The sequence below is a fragment of the Larus michahellis genome, chromosome 1 (genome assembly GCF_964199755.1).
Source record: "Larus michahellis chromosome 1, bLarMic1.1, whole genome shotgun sequence".
Taxonomy (NCBI): domain Eukaryota; kingdom Metazoa; phylum Chordata; class Aves; order Charadriiformes; family Laridae; genus Larus; species Larus michahellis.
Genome location: NC_133896.1, coordinates 59909450 through 59924051, shown reverse-complemented (window position 1 = coordinate 59924051; position 14602 = coordinate 59909450). Strand labels below are relative to the sequence as shown.

Genomic DNA, 14602 nt, shown 5'->3' with positions numbered 1-14602 from the left:
GTCTTTAAAAGTTAATAAGCATGAAACACAATGATGATGTATTTTATAGAGGGACTTTTCAGCCTAAAAGTATGATTTAAAAATCAACACTTTGTACCCTCTGCTTTTTCTATTGATTTCAGCACACAGAGAACTCCACTTTGTCCTTCCTGATCTGACTACTTCTCTCCTTTCAGGGAAATCTCACTGCCTTTGGCAATATCATTACAGTGGCATTTGCATAAATGTAGCTGAATATAAACATTTATATGAGCAGCTAGTTCTTTTAGTACTTGGCTTGTTTTATTCCCAACACAAATACCCATATGCTTATGTGTACCAGCACCCAAGCATGAGTATGCCATGTTATACATATTTTATATATGCACCATTAGATCAAAAAGTCCTGACATTTTTTTCCAATAGTTTGCTAGATTATTCTTTTTATTATTATTATTGGTAAAGAATACTTTAAGTGATGCATACTTTTCAGCTGTATTCTGAAAGGTGTGTCTCATTGTTTAAAATGTGCTGGATTTAAAAAAGAAACAAACAAAGAAAAGAAAAAGGGATCATCTGATCAGCTGCTCCATTTTTCTTCTCTTTTCCTGATCACCTCTGCCCTGGTATGTAGGAACTGGCTGATTTATTTAAATCCCAGAAACTCCCACGGCATATGGTTCATAAAGTAGCATTTACAGTGTGCATTGTAACGCTTCATCACTGCTAGAAAGACTTTGAAAGTAATATAGGTTCAAGTTGTTCCAAAAGAAAAAATAAGGTAAAAGTATCCCTAATATTAAGATTTACTTGTGAGTCTACTGGTGTAAAATCAAGTTTTGGAGAGGAAGGGTATTTTCTGAATGATAACTGCCACCAAAAAAAAAAAAAAGAAAAATTCCCTAGCCCAGAAAAACCATCCCCAGAAAGTAGTTCTTCAACGCTGCCTTTTTTCCCACAGCCTTGTGGAGCCCCCAACCCTGTCTGCAGAAAATGAAAGAGAGAGGGGTGGGATTAATGTGTAATTAAAGGGAATTTGGAAGGCTGAGATGTTGCGGAATGTTAGATCAGTAGCTGGAACAGCATGTGGTGTTCTTTAGGCAGGCTTCATTGAATCCATACAAAAAAAGAAAGAAGGGCTGCTTGCCTGTCTGCTCATTTATCAAACAGCTAGGCTGAACTTTCACAGCTCCACAAAAGTGTTTTACTGTTTGCTGAAGTTTTGCTCCAGAAATTAAAGCTGAACAACCTAGCGACTCTGAGTCTGTGCTGCGTTTTTGACATCAGCCACATTGTACAAAGCTCTTGGAAACCAACACAGAACAATTTTTACATGGTACAGAGGGAAGCTGATTGTACATTTGCTGAAGAAAATATTACTGAAGAAATGGTCAAATATGTGACATTGTAATGTCTTTATTTATATAGCAGCTTTTGATCCAAATACATGTTCCAGAGCTTTCAGTCATCAATCAGAATTAAATATTTATCACAGTGGCAAAATGGCTCATGAAGAAAAAAAATCTATATTATTTAGTCAATTTTAATTGACATTTTCTTCTGGTTGAGCAGTTGTATTCCATCTTGTATGCCTGTTTTCCCTTAACATTAGTTGGTGTCCCCCTGAAAGAGGAAACACTTAGCAATTTATATAATGAAAAGATGACTAAAATAGATTACAAATTAAAAAAAAAAAATAAATTCCTTTTGCAAGTGAATCCTCAAGGCTTACTGCAGTCTCTCTTGCACGGGTGTTCTGCCAGAAGAATTTTCCTTGTACTGCAGACCACACTGAGAGTCAGCTTCAATCCTGTGAGGTGCTGAGTGCTGCCTTTCCAGCAACTACAGTGAACTTTTTCATCAGGACTAGTCTGCTTGACAGAGGCTCTGATTACTGAAGGCACAATCTACATTCATTAATGCATTTCCTTAAATGCATGTGGCACTAAAGAAGTTTTGTTTTACAGTAGCAATGTTCTTTTAATCTCTGCTGACAGACTAAAGTCCAGATTCTTGATGATACCCTGCTGTTTCTGAGGTGCACTTGTTTCCATAGAGGATAAATTGATTACGAGCTATCTTTACAAATGCAACAGTGAGTCTTCCCTGGTAGAAGTGGTGCCACTGTCAGATACCAAAATCTTTTCAGGCCGTCATCTTTTAGAAAAAGGGCTGTTTAATGGCAGGATTGTGAAGGTCTTTAAAGAACTGTGATCTCCAAAACTCTCAAAAGGAGAGTTTCCTCTATTTGCAGCAAACCCAAGTTTGTTGATCCTGCAAACTGACATAAATAAATACTAGGCCAATTTGAGGTACAATCCTCCCTAGTTTAGAGGCAGAATTGACCTTAGATTTTAAGGAAATGATTTCTACTCCAGTAACTTCAGAAAGTCTTTATTTAAATTAATAGTAGTTAATTGAGGGTGGCAGAGCACTGGCACAGGCTGCCCAGAGAGGTGGTGGAGTCTCCGTCTCTGGAGACATTCAAAACCCACCTGGACGCGTTCCTGTGCAACCTGCTCTAGGTGACCCTGCTCTGGCAGGGGGTTGGACTAGATGATTTCCAGAGGTCCCTTCCAACCCCTACCTTTCTGTGATTCTGTGTAATGGAATTATACTGAATTTTAAAATCTATTTCTCTTCTTTCAGTAATGGAAAATATCAAAAGTTTGGGGTTTTTTATTTCTTCTGCCATGAATTTTGCTGACATTGCAGTACAGTTTTTCTGCTTTTCTGTCTTAACAGTCTATATTAAATTAAGTATTAGAAAATATGCTTTTAAATTTTCTCTAATATCAGTGCAATTTATTTGCAGATAATAAGGCAACAGTTTCCACAGCTAACGACAAGACGACTTGGAACCAGAGGCCAATCAAAGTAAGCAGTGTATGGTATTATTGTCATCTCACACAGGGCCCCATCTGGCTCTGGCTTTAAGTGAATAGAATAATATAAGATCAGGGAATAACTTGTCCAGTTGGGAACTTAAAATCCAACTTTGATGGAGATTCTATTATAGTCTTTGCTATTCAGCTGTGATAGTCCTGCAAAGGTGTCTAATGGACACTTTACTGATTTCAGCAGCAATATTTTCCGTATTTTTCCTATGATGTTTTTCATCTCAACTCACTTTACACAATGTAAAGGACATTCACACCTAGCAGGGAGTTGCTGTTGGAAGCTGGGAAATGACAGCTGGTTAACATCATATTTCGGTTTGGAGGACAAGTGGCAGAATGCTATCTGGAATTTAGGTTGGAACATACACTGGCCCAAACTGAAATTGTCCACAAACCTGGATTTAACCGCCATTTTTCCTGTCTAACGTAAACCAACATATCTGTAAGTGATCAAGGAATTAGTTTATTGCCTTAGCCAAAAGATGGTCCTTCCTGAAAACAGTTCATCCTAATTTCGTAATGAGAAATTGATTCAGAAAGAACAACGCACTTTCTGGAGTATTTGACTTTTTCCAATTGTTGACAAGATGTGATTCTACCAATTTATAAAAAGGATACAGCGACATTTTTATACTTTTTTCTGCTTGTGGACTCCATGAAATTTTTCCAGCGGAGCTTTGGATCTTTTTATGGCAAGCATAAGTCCCCTAAATGTGTGTGTATATATATATATATGCTTTTCTTGATTAGCTCTCATAGAATTCTACAGGGTAGTCTAAAGGTAGTCTCTGTAGATCACAAGCGGAAAACTATGGAGGGGGAAATGAAAACCTGAGCGTATTTGCTGGTAAAGCATTCCTTTTAAAACAAAGCCTAGAAAGACAATATTGCTACACACTGAGAAACAAATATGCTATCAGAATTGAACTTACATACTAAAGCTAGAATGACCCACTCTTTAAAGGAAAAAAAGAAATTAAGATGCTAAAAAAATGCCATTAAAATTACCTTTACTGTGCTCTTCTAACAAGTGGTCCATCCCAAGCAGTATCTCTTTGATGGGACCAAATGTTATTTCCCCACCTTGAGATTCCCCTAATTTTTATAACTCAGCTTTCTTTTTCTAGAGCAGCCATATTTAAGCAGCTAACTGAAGATTTGAAATCTCTTCCCAAGTGCAAATTCAGAGCTACCATAACATCAGTCATAACAGAGCCACCAGAAATCTCTCGGGTGCAAATTCTGGGCTGGTCCAACAGCATATTAGGAAAGCATGATGGGTCCAGACTCAGAGAGTCAGGATTTAGCACTGAATATAAGTTCTTTGGAAGTTCAGAAAGGTGGAGTGAAAGTGTGTACAAGTAGCTTTATGGAAGCATTTGTATGAGAGTACCCACTGTCAGCCATCAAATCACTCTGACATTGACTACAACTTTGTCATTTGTCTTCCTGTTTAACGAAAGGGATGAGCACTGCTGTATTTCCAAACTGGAGAGTCTCTCAGGCAGGCAAGATGCTCTTGATCTCCTGACTGATGGTGTCTTGCATCTCAAAAATCTATGTCTCTTTACTCTCAATGAGGCTAAAAATAAATGAGACTTAATATCTCTTGTGTATTTTCCCCCTAACCTGCATGCCTATCATGTCCCTACCCACGGCAGGGGGTTGGAACTAGATGATCTTTAAGGTGCCTTCCAACCTAAACCATTTTATGACTCTATCAGAGGGGCTTTCATGTCACATACTCCTCTCACGACACCTTTGCAATGGTTCTGCTCCCTATCTAGGAAATAAGAAGGGGGTTCTGTAAAGCATGCTGTCTGTGCTTTGCAAAATCCTTGGCCCCTCAGAGTCCCTGGTCACCCCTGTGGGGGTGATCATAGTCACTCAAATCTCACAGCCTCAGTAGGTATGAAATTGAGTTGTTCTACTCCAAAGGAGAATGCCTACGTCTTCATCTATGGTTAACACCCCAAGGATTGTAGCATACAGGAGTCATTCTCATTTGACCCAATGAAGAGGAGAAGTATAAACACACAAGCGCTCACTAAATGCACACTGTATTTATTTACAACAAATACACTCCTTGCTAGACCCAGCACAGCTGTAACTGAGCTCTGCTTTTGTTTTCAGAAACATCTGACTGCATTCCAATTAAATGTTACATAAAGAAATTACTTTAGGTGTTAACACTTCAGTCCCTTTATCACCTTCTGTGCTGACCGATTGCTGCCAGTATGATTTTCATTCCACTTCCCTGCTACTGCCAAAGGAAATTCAGCCATAGAAGTGGTTAAGATTATCTGACTTCACACTGTTCTGCCTTGAGTCTTTTTATAGCACAGCTGCCCTGTAACATTACAAAGTTCAGAGCTACAATGGTGCTATACTCTTGGCCGTCAGTTGTGAGGCTTTCTTTTTTTGCGGCTGGGTTCATTGCTGTAAGCATGCAGCTGTTCCCTATCGCACTGAGCTTAAAAACAGTTCCACCACAGGTGAGCCGTGAGAAGGCAGCTAAACATAAAAGCCAATTTCTTTCTATACTGTAGCTTGAAACTCTTCAAGTATGGACACAAGAGGTTAGTTAAACTGATGGAAACTACATGGTGTGAAGGGAGTTTTACTTTTTTCTTTAAAGGAGTGCTGCAGATACCGGATCCATGAGAGGAAAAAGCATTCCAGTATTTACCACAAAAGTAATTGTGTAGTCTGCATGTTATTCTTTTACAGATCAAACTTTCAAGCCCTGTTTGTTGAATTAAGTTGGGTTTGGGGTTTTTTTTCTGATAGAAATACAGAAAAGTGCTTGCAAAAGAATCTTTGTAAACTGCACCAGTGAGTTTTTGCCATTTGGGGTAGTGAAATTACTGACAGAAGACGCTATCTGGAAAAATTTCAGGGTTAATTGGGGTATTGCTGTCTGTATGATTTTGAAACTGCCTGGAAAACTCTTTTATGTAGCTTACTGCCAAGTGAAATATAGCAGAAATTAAATAATGCACAATGAAATTCTACTACATCTTCCAGGCTTTCATTCATTTTTTTTCTTGAATTGATTTAAGAGGAAGCTTGATATAAGAGACTAAGGGCTGTTCAACTTATACAAACTTCTTGGTCCACCTAGAAGTTTTCCAGTCCTGCCTGCTGTGACCTTTTCCCTTTTCTCCCCTCTTTCCTTCAGCAATTTGTGGAGCTAGCTCCCTGCAGCATTTCCTTTTCATTTCCCCAACCCCAGACATGCCACACAGGACATACATGAGCTTTATAGCTCTTATGCGGAGTACATGCGTGACAGCTGCTGGAGACCAAACTGGGGACTTGAACTGCAAGCTGGAGTTGTTACCATTCAAGCTAAAAAGCCGAACTTCTACAGTGTTAGCGCAAACTTGCCATTATCTATCTGCAACAGGTTAGGACTAGTCTGTAGCCTGGTTTCTGATGTGGAATATACATTTTGGCCTAAGCCCTGATGGCCAGATTTGGAGCCTATACTGTGTCTTTATAAGGTACTGAAGTGAGGAAATCTGATTCATACCATGCCAGCTTAATGTTTTAATAAATCTCACCTGGATTATTCAATATTGAATTCAAGATGCTTTTAATAGACAACATGGCTATTAAAAGTGGGCATGGCAAGGAAGCCACATACTAGAAGATTGATACAAGTCCCCAGGCCTCCTCTCAGCCCACTTGTGCTGGTAGACAAGATTAGGGCTTCCAGCTCTTTACCACCACTTTCTGATGGAGATTATGATACACAGTGGTCTGTGGGTGAATGACTGTGAGTGGAAAAAAGGAAAAACATCACCTGAGTTAGTTTAAACTACCATCACGTAGATGCCACTCTGTCACTAGTTTAATTGATGACCTTTGTAAAACCAGCTGATTTTGCCTAAAGCAAGCTAGGGTCCATTCAAGGGAACAGATCTGCTGGCAGCACTCGGAAATCTGGAACTGTCTGGGGAGTACGGCAGATATCCAGAGATGGTAACTTCTCCTACCACCATAGTGGGATCCAGAAGACAGTGTCTCATCATGGTCCGATAGGCTTTTGATAGGCTGTAAGGAGAGGACTCCTTACGTCCTTGATCGCTGAAAATTCCCTCTAGGAAAGCAGGGTGAATCAAAAGTATACGAGCAACACAATTTTGTGATGCCGTTTGTCATTAAAAAATTTAGCTGATGGGTTGGTGGTGCCTACAGCTGAGAAAGTAAAATAAAAGTCAGCAAATTATGAAAGGAAAAAGATTGCCTTTGGTGCAAGGGTTAGACTGCGTAATCAGTGCTTCCATTAACACCTTTAACAAAGTTGAGTTGTAGCACAAACTTGTGCTACAGGGCCACCAACCCCTATCCGTAGCACAGCCACACTGTGGAATTCCCACTGTGTTCTGTACAGACAGAGTTACAGTATTGTGTAGTATCCATCACTGATCTAAGCCCAGTGCTGATGCTAAGTTATGGAGCAAATAATTTGGAACTATACACTTCCTACCACTCGTTGCTTTCTAGCACAAGCCTCTTTTTCCCTTCTGTTTTCGTTGAAGTGTTTTCAATTTTTGGAATATTTCTGATCAACTCCTTTGCAATAAAGACTCGCGCTTTTCAGGGATCAAACCAGCCCTCAACAGTCTGAGAATCAGGGAGCTGAAATAACAACAGAAGGGCCAGTGCAGAGGGTCTGTACCTCTGCTTATTGCTAAACTAAAGGAGCAGCTGCACAGCAAAGCTCTGCCAACAAGTAGCTTTAGGATGCTTCTTTTTTTTTTTTAAGAAGAAAAAAAATGGAAGTCCATTATTTTCCTGCCCTGCAAACAGTCAGCTTTATTAACTCTGAAGAGAGCTACTTTTACCAGAAGGAATGAAAATTGGAAGCCCAATATATTACTGCAATGTTCTGCTACTGAATCAATGCTTGTTTATAATATATAAACTAATGCACAGTCTGTTTTGATGTAGAAATCATTAGCATTTTCAGTTCCTTTTAACCCCATATTATTTTCTTTTTAATTGTCAAACAATCCGCTTTATGAAATAAATATACATCTCTATGTATCAGGTACCATTATTATGGAATTGCAGTGAAAGAAAACTCCCAGTATTATGATGTGATGTATTCTAAAAAAGGAGCAGCCTGGGTCAACGAAACAGGAAAAAAAGAAGTAACCAAACAGACAGTGGCGTATTCACCACGATCCAAACTGGGAACATTACTGCCAGAGTTTCCAAATGTCAAAGATCTAAATCTGCCAGCCAGTCTGCCAGAGGAGAAGGTAACACTTTGGAAATCTTTTCTTGGCTTGTCTTGGGTTTTTTCCCTTCTCTGGATGAAAGCTTTATCTAAAATAGAATGACTTTGGATTAGAGTAAGTTTAATAATGCTTTGACTTCATTTATGGAGGACTTAATTTCTTCATATAATAGTAAGATACCCTTAAAATTGGCAGCTGATGCTATCAGCTGTACAATATTTCTAAAGCCCAGGCACACTTTTTTTAAAGTTACATTATGTACGGCAGATGAAGTTTGAGGGTAACTGTTTTTGCAGTATGTTATAGCTCTTTAGTCTACAAACACATTTGATGGCAAACTGAAAAACAGTTCTGATGTTTTTTGAGCAGAGAGGGACTTAGCGTGCTTCTTATCCTTCTAGACTAGAAATTAAGAGAATCCTATCTGCACATATGACAAAAGTGCTCTGGCTGCTCTTGGCTGAGCTTGCTAGTTTTCTGATGCTATTCACATGTGTAGTATCAATGTAAAGTGGACAAAAGAATAGGGTTTTATAGTTCTTTATGTCCTAATTAGGGCCACATTCTCGTCTTTGATCTCACTGAGGCTTTTTGCTCCTCTTACATTTGAAGAATCCCCATTGACATAGAAAAATCCATGAATTCAAAGGGATAATTTACTTTTAAGAAGAAAACTTATCTTAAAGCTAATCTAACTAGACTCTAACCGATTTCATTATTTTGGCAATTGTACATAGGCAAGATAAGAAAAAACTTACTTTTTTGTGCTCTATATTCTGATAGTTTTAAAAGTGGATTTCTTAAGTAGAATGATCCTTTGTGTGTTTCCCTCTCATTCTTTTTTCAGGTTTCTACCTTTATTATGATGTATAGAACTCACTGTCAGAGGATATTAGACACTGTAATAAGAGCAAACTTTGATGAGGTATGGATGGAAACTACAGTTGTAGCTTAATGATACATAAGGTATTAATGGATCTGAGACCTTATTTCGAATGTGATATTACAAACTTATGGTTTTGTGGTGGCTGATCCTTTTCACGAGTAATGAACAATAGCTATACTTTAGCTATTGAGAGCGTTAAATCTCACTTATAACACTGTGTGAGTGAGAGGAACAAAAGCAATGGGAATGTTTTTGTCTCATCATTCTCCAGCAGGATTAAGGTAGCAATATCCCCTTACAAGATGTTGAACAAGCTGGTTCTCACAACTCAAGAAGTGTGTCCACCACCACTTTTCTAAGCTTTGCATTGGGACTGAGCTCTGTTTGAAGGAATTCCTCTGAGTGTTCAGCACAAACCCAGAGCAGGTGCCACAGCTAAAATGTTGGGCTCTTCTGGTCTATTAACAATGGTGCAGGGCAGCAGGGGGTCCTACAGCCTCCCAGACATCCCAGAAAGCTGTAGCTGAAGTCCCCAGTTGCTCAGTTGTACTGCAGTGCAGCTAGGAACGGGCACACTGCTCAGTGGTTGATGCAATCCATTAGAGATGGATAAGGTTTGTACCTGCTGCATATCTGAGTGAATCTGAGGGCTTTATGGCAGTGCATGCAGACAGCTCTATAATTAGAGCTGAAAAATAAAATGTTACTGGAATGCAAGCAGTTTTATGTTACACATGGAGGAGGCCTCTAGTCCAGGAAAACAAATCTGACTATAGGGATGCTGAGGGTCTGATTCAAATATGACATCCAGGTCCTGGGAAAAATCAAAGGAAACAGGTCTTTTGATTCTGTCTTCTGAACAATGGCAAGAAATTCCTTGCTTTATTTCCTCTCACTGTTTAATTCTCACACTCTTCTGGTTTAAAGCTGAAGCTCTTTTAAGTCATTGTACTGAGTCTAGATGTTTTCATGTGAGAGAAATATGTAACAGATATTCAGGAAATTTTGCTGGATGAGTCTCAGAACGCTTTCTTAAGAGCGGGATGTTACATTTTGTTAGGGAATCTGTTTGTCAGGATTAAGGGTGGCAAAGGGGCTGAGCAGCAACAATATATAAATGGCAAATATTTTTACTGCACCTGGTGTGGTTACTTATTTCAGTACAGATTGTGTGCAAAAGGTTATCACTTACGAATGCCGATGTTCAGACCCTTCTAGAACTGATCATACCATTCACTTAATAACACCTTTATTTCCTAAATGAAAATTTTCGGAGGTATATTTTGTTGTGTCTGAAATCTCCTCCCCATTTTCTTTTTTTTTGCCTTTCTCCATTCTTTCTTCACTATGAAGTGAAGGAAAGAAGAAATCCAAAAGCGTAGTGTTTCTTTCCAAAATGAAGGCAGAAAATGGTATATTGATCCCTGTTAGCCATGTGCTCTCCTCCTCTCCCTCCCTCCACCAAGCCCTAGATTGCATTCCTTTGTATACAGGGACAGAGAGCAAAGAGAGATGAAAAGGTTTGACATGTGGAAGCCAAAGAGTTACGCTCACCAGCCGTTGATGGAAGGTAAAAATATGGTGGTACCCATGGTTGTGTCTACAGTAGTAACGTAAAGACACCCTTGTCACCAATTCAGAGTGCCACCTTGCCCTATGGTTGATTATCCCACTGTGTGCTGCGTTACAATATAAGCCTGTCTAGTTAAGGAATATGCCTTGCCTCTGCTGTACACCATCAGTCCAGCTCTAGGGCTGAAACATATACTATGTTAGCAGGGTCATTTAAGGAAAGTGTTACTTGGGGCCTTTGATTATTTTCACTTAAACATTTTTGCTTCTTCTTGTGATTTCAGGTTCAAAGTTTTCTTCTGCACTTTTGGCAAGGGATGCCTCCTCATATGCTGCCCGTATTGGGTTCTTCAACTGTAGTGAATATAGTGGGAGTTTGTGATTCAATTCTGTACAAAGCAATTTCTGGAGTTTTGATGCCAACGGTACTACAAGCATTACCTGACAGGTCAGTATAGCTAGCAGAGCTGACCACTTTTAGCTCAGCTGTCTTTGTTACATGTCTTTTCTTCAAGAATGGCACCAGTTCTCAGAAAGCTACTTGCTTCCACCTATTTCCTGAGTTTAAATCACAATGTCAATGTTCCTGAAGAAATGTTCAGATTTTAACAAGACTTTTATTGTGAAAAAATTATTATTTTTTGTATGATAAAGGATACTACCTTCTTCTTGGTTTATTAACATCAAGCTGACAGTCATGTCCAAACTTTCAGGTTGTGTCAGAAATCTGCAGGCTGCAGAGTGCCACACTGTCTTCTGAAAATTTCAGGCACTTTTCTGCTAGTCTGGGCTAACAGCATAACAGTATTCTGAATTGTAGTGACAAGAGGAGCTGGCCTGGCTGCTCTGTTTGTAAACGCTCACATGCATATTCACACACTGCAGCCTAAGTATTTGTCTCTGTTTACACTGTTGGAACCCAATTGTCATTCTGCTTGCCAGGAGTATAAAACATGAAGATCATACTTGTGAAGTCTTGGACAAACTGGTTTATTTTAAATACTGTGCTATGAAGAACAGATGCATGCTTATTTTAGGATCACTTTATTAATATTAACAAATATTTGTCTCCTTTGTTTCAAAGCTAAATTCACTTTTCCATTCCATGTGTTAGATCTCAACTATTCTTTTCCTACCTGGAGCTCATCTGAGTCCAAGAAGTCTTGTTTATACAGCAAAGCAAGACAGAGATCAACAATTCACAGCAAAAAGTTTAATCACTGAGCACAGTCAACCTGTTTCACCCTTTGATTTTCCTAATACGAACATCAGGAAGCTCTTTTTCTAAATATATGTGTGCACCTTTAGTATTATTTGATGCTTTCCTGAGGTTGAGTCATTTCTTGAGAATATTGCTCTAGAAGTTTATTATTGGTGTGGTATATTTGGCCCTCAAGATTTTAAAGTGGCTCTAATTATGGCAAACGTTTTCAAGATGTTTTTCTGCTCTCCTGTGTGCACTGTGTGTCTGCTAAAGTACAGGCAAAGTATATTTTCCACAAGAAACCTGTTATAAGCATGGGCTTTCCTTGATAAGACACGTACATTTTTACAGGCTTTGCCCCTCACCCCCCCAAATCTATTTCATTGGAAGGATTAAACAGAACAGCAGTCCTTTTCTCAAGCTGCTTAGTTCTTTCATAGCAAATAAGGAGAGACTTGAGTGTGAATATAGACTTTTGTAATGCATATAAAGGGCCAGATTGTGGCTATTAAGCCATAGCCTGCACTGGAGGGGGTGAAGAAGGGTCTCATTGCAATGGAAGCTCCTGAAGGAAATCTTGCTGACTCAGCCAGAATCTTCTGAAGGACTTCCTGGGAACAAACGTTGGCTGTCCAGAAAGGCCACGTTTTAGTGGGTGCAGCAGTTGTCATCCATCCCCTGTCTTGTTAGGTGTCTGCATGGAGCAGAGCAGGCCTATGGTCATGTTCATTCTACCAGCTCTGTCCTCACTGCAGTTTGTTAGGAGTACAAACAGAAAAAGCTGCCTGGCTGAAAGTTCCTTGCATCTTTCCTCTCTCTCTTGTTTGTGTATTTTGAGTATTGCTACAGGCGCAGTGCAGCTCAGTCCGGCAGAGCCAACTGTTCGGGTCCCCTGCACAACACCCTGCAACTTTTCCTGGAAAACGATAATTTTATACTGAGCAATTCTAAGAAGGGCAGAATGAGCTGCCTACCAAGTTTAGCAGGAAATGATGGAGCTGTCAGGAAAGCATAGTAAAGGAGAAGAGAGAAATCTCACTTGTCTAGAAAAGCTCCTGTCCTGTGCAGAGCTAAACAGGCAGGTCCTGCTCCAGCCCCACTTCCCCAGCCTGTGTGGGCTTGGCGTGGAAATTCCTCCCCACCATCATCACCCATTTACTGGCTTCAGCCTGCAGCATAGTTGGTTGTTACTTCACTTGCAGATCCCTGCGTACATCTGTATAAATGTGGGCACAGCTGAGCTGAAATCCGAAGCTTGATCTATTGTCTTCTTTAAACAGTTGTGATTTTATGGTTTTATGTTTGTACAGAGTGGGAATGACTTTATTTCAAGCTAAGAATGCTGTTTGTAAGTATCAAAGCAGTGCAGTACAGAGACTTCCATTCTTTGTGAGGTTTTGAACATGGTGATGTTTTCCTTTTCCTGCAAATGTTTTCAGAAGTTCAGAAACGTTTTTCTTCATGCCTACAAAACAAAATATGTCAGCAACTCTGCATAATAGTGAGTTGTAAATAACAGACTCATAGTCTTTACACATTCACAGATTTTATAGTATAAAGCACAGAGTAAACACGTTATGATGTAGTGATTTCTCTTTTCAGTTTGACGCAGGTGATCCGAAAGTTTGCAAAGCAACTGGATGAGTGGCTGAAAGTAGCTCTCCATGATTTACCAGAAAACCTACGAAATATCAAATTTGAATGTATGTATTGCCCAATCTCTCTCCTATTAACCTGCAATGTATATACTGTTTATTGATTACAAATTAATTGGAAGTGAGACTAGTGTTCTTTTAGGAATTAAAAACTGTCAGCATTATAAATCTTGTATTCACTTACAATCTCCACTTGTTCATGAGAACCAATTTCATTTAGTGAAATGAGGCACTGCTCAAAATGAGAATAATTGCTTTTCCTTTCTTGTGGATTCTGATAAGAAATTAATTTTGTTGATAGTAAGCAAACATTAGGGATGATATTAGGCAAAGGAAATTATTAAACAAACCTTTAGGCTAGCACAATTTGAATACAGCTTGAGGCCCTTGCTCAAAAAAGTGCCAGAGTTAAAAATGAAGGAGATCAAATTACCCTGTCACCACAGGAAAGGGCACTAGTCCTTTTCAGACATGCTTTGTAGATGCCTGCAGTGCACATCACCTATTGATAAAGCCTGCTTTATTTCACGGCTCTCAATTCTTTGCCTTTCATGAGCACTAAATTCCACACCACAAAGTTAAAGGAAAAAAAAAAAAACTAATTTAGGAGAAGGATTAACTATGTTGATCAGCATGGAAAATTAGGTGTATATTTTACTGAGAACAGTCAGGATGTAAATTGGAACAACTCATTTTAGCTTTTTTTTTATTCTTGTTTACTAATTTATTTTAAAAGTTACACAAAGTCAGAGCTGAGAATATGCTTTATCACATCTTTGTCAGTTCAAAAATATTGAGAATCTGCAACAGCAAAATCTTTTCCAATCTTATAGGGAGAGAGAAAGAGACAGGCTTTCTAGTCATTCTCAATCTGTACTCTTTAACTGCCTCTATGAACAGTACAGAGGGAAAACCCACTCTGTGACCACATCTAAGGCCTGTTTGGATAGATCTACAAGTCTTCAGTGATTGTAGTATAAGGCAAAACTTGATTGCATCCTACCTTTTACGTGAGCCTCTGTTGCTTCTGCAATTATTTCCTCCTCATCAGAATTTGTGGTGCAAATGGAGGTGCTAACAGGATGAACTGCAAGCCTTGGTCAGTTTTGCGGTTCCTGAGTCCCGTATTACAGAAAAAAGATGCACAATACAAC

General features: G+C 39.2%; 1 protein-coding gene across 5 annotated transcripts in view; it reads left to right on the top strand.

Annotated features, from left to right (window-relative positions):
* RFX4 (regulatory factor X4) overlaps positions 1-14602 on the top strand; it is a 98993-nt gene that overhangs the window by 43108 nt on the left and 41283 nt on the right. For all 5 annotated transcript variants that reach the window (XM_074580888.1, XM_074580897.1, XM_074580879.1 and 2 more), the window contains 5 exons: positions 2795-2856; positions 7939-8152; positions 8979-9056; positions 10874-11037; positions 13396-13496. In XM_074580888.1, coding sequence (XP_074436989.1) covers positions 2795-2856; positions 7939-8152; positions 8979-9056; positions 10874-11037; positions 13396-13496 — 619 coding nt within the window. The remainder of the gene's footprint in view (positions 1-2794; positions 2857-7938; positions 8153-8978; positions 9057-10873; positions 11038-13395; positions 13497-14602) is intronic.